General features: G+C 36.0%; 1 protein-coding gene across 5 annotated transcripts in view; it reads left to right on the top strand.

Moving 5' to 3' along the window:
• Positions 1–2,554, top strand: part of INTU (inturned planar cell polarity protein) — a 45,370-nt gene extending 42,816 nt beyond the window's left edge. For 3 of the 5 annotated variants that reach the window (XM_042469427.1, XM_042469428.1, XM_042469426.1), the window contains 2 exons: positions 1,424–1,569; positions 2,259–2,554. In XM_042469427.1, the coding sequence (XP_042325361.1) occupies positions 1,424–1,569; positions 2,259–2,370 (258 nt within the window). In that variant the 3' untranslated portion in view covers positions 2,371–2,554. Of the gene's footprint in view, positions 1–1,019; positions 1,116–1,423; positions 1,570–2,258 lie in introns of those variants that run through there. The other 2 variants (XR_006104159.1, XM_042469429.1) reach the window with 1 other exon arrangement.

Genomic DNA, 2,554 nt, shown 5'->3' with positions numbered 1-2,554 from the left:
GGGACAATAAGATGTCCTTCTCCAGAAGATTCAACTTTTGCAGTTGAATCAAAAATTGCAATTTAAGAGAGAGTGTATGTATTGTGCTTCCCTATGTGAGTTGATCTCACAAGAGCTGGTGATCCCAGAGTTCTTCATACAGAGATGAGAGGGAGGAACAACTGGCATAAGGGGGAAAGCACAATATTCCATTTCTGATGAGGCAGTCATATTAGTCTTTTGAGGCAGAATCAATAAAGAGTCTTTTTGCACCTCAGAGCCTAACAAATCTATAATGGTAGACGCTTTCATGGACAGATGCATGAAATACAATCCCTTTTTGCCAGGTATATCATGAGGCTGATGAATTTCTGAACCATTTACTGTAGCAAATGTAATGTTTCCCATTATAACAATTTCTAGAGGGGTAGCTGTGACAGTGGTAGTAAGAGGCAGAGCTGCTTGTGGGATTTTCAAAACCAAAATATATATGAGTACAGTGGGCCCTTTATATCCACTGGAGTATGGTTCCAGGACTTTCCATGGATACCAAATCCATGAATGCTCAAGTCTCATTAAATATAGTGGCATAGTAAAATTGTGCCCCTTATATAAAATGGCAAAGTTTGCTTTTTGTTATTAATATTTTCTTGAATATTCAGAAGGCCAACTGTAAATGTCCAGCTCATGTTTGCAAGTTATGTGAACATACGCTCCATATTACTGTGCTTGAGGCTTGGTGGAAAAGACCCAGCGTGGGCCATGATATACTTTTAAAAAGTAAAATAATCCGTCATATTTCAGAGGATGAGATAAGATGGTGCTGGCGGGGGAGATGTTCGTGTAATTTGTGCTATCCACACATAGCCCCAAAACGGTGTTGTAACCTGGTTGTTGGTTTTTTTTAGCATAGAGTGGATGAAAAAATACATAAATTTTACTATATGTATTTTTATCTCAACACTGATGGATGTCATCTTGTCAAAAATAGATGTGTTCTTATATAATGTTTTAAAATAACATAGTCTTTTTTGGTATAGGCCAAGAGCTGAGCAAAGTGGGTAAAATGTGATGCCAGCAAAATATTTCAAGTGGTAATTTTAACAAGGAAATCAAGCTGTAAAGTACATTCCATGGTAATTTTTTTCATCACAATTCTGTAACCTTTGTCTGTGGCATTGCATCTAGTTTTAAAATGTCTGTAGCAAAGTTACTCTGGGAATAAATATTTAAAAAAGAAGAAATTACCAAAGATGGTGTACCTTTTGAATCTGAACATATAAAAGTGGTAGCTGAATAGACTACTGCTTCAAAAGATAAATTTCAACAAAAAAAATTCCCTTAACCATGTATTTCAGAGTATCTTTAATGATTTTATGGACAATGAAAAATATATGGTACCAATTCATTTTATTAACTACATATTTATAAATTTTAATTGCAGACTAAAAAAATGGGGGGGAAATCAGAATCTAAAAAAAAATCTGACTTGTATAAAGTGAAGGAACATGGTGTGCTCTTCGAATGTTCTCCTGACAACTGGACTGACCAAAAAAAAACCCCACCAAGTATAATGTACTGGGTTGTAGGGTAAGTTAATGATACCTGTTCTGTTTTACCTCAATACTGCTAAAATTAACACTCCTTTGTCCCAGTGCTATAATTCAACAAACCTATCTTTTACATGGGTGGTCTTAGAGTCTTCACAGTCCAGCTATCTATTCTAGGGCACAGTACTAGGTTCATTGTCTGTAAATACACTTAGTAAAGAATTTTTGAAACAAGTGCTGATATTCAACTATAAGATGACCTCGTGTATAAGTTGAGGGCAAGTTTTGGGAGCAAAATTATAGGTTTTTATATGGCTTGTGGATAAGCCGGGGGTAAAATTTAGGGTACTGTAACAAATTATGTCAAGGATTAAGCAAAGGAAAGCAATGTCAAACAATTTACAAGATCCCAGCAGACAAAACTGTTTGTGTTCATACTAGAGGCTGAATGAATGAGAGAATTGGGGGGGGGGGGGGTCAGTGCATCTAGGACAGATTATGCTCTTGTCTTTCACTAGGGGATAGTTCCTTTGCATAAACTGACACAGGTTTTGAAGGTCAACTTTTTGACTAAAATTTACAGATTTATACATGGGTATATTCAGTAATTCTGATGTCCATATATAGTTATATTTTTAGCTGTTTAGTGAGCCCTTACAAAAACAGAGTGTTTTTAAAATTGTCTAAACACCATGTTCTGACATTAAGATTTGTGTTTGTTTTCTGCAGGAGACTTTTCCAAGATCCAAAGCCTCGGGAGTTTTATGTCTGCTTTCATGACTCAGTCACAGAGATTGCTGTTGAATTGGCATTTAAGCTGTCTTTTGGTTTAGCTCTGTAATGTTTTAGCTGTACAGCTATCATAAGGAGAGCTTTGAAACTGCCAAGGCACTTAAGAAACATAAACTTGACTAAGTTAATTTTTGTCCTGGTCGCTGTTTGGAATTTTCCTGTAAAATAACATCCTTAATAAATTAACTTTGGGCCTGAACAGACAGGCCAAAATAAAGCTGCTTCGGGTCACT

Source organism: Sceloporus undulatus, chromosome 5, assembly GCF_019175285.1.
Source record: "Sceloporus undulatus isolate JIND9_A2432 ecotype Alabama chromosome 5, SceUnd_v1.1, whole genome shotgun sequence".
NCBI lineage: Eukaryota > Metazoa > Chordata > Lepidosauria > Squamata > Phrynosomatidae > Sceloporus > Sceloporus undulatus.
The sequence above is the reverse complement of the archived record's forward strand: the minus strand, read 5'-3'. Positions and strand labels throughout refer to the sequence as shown.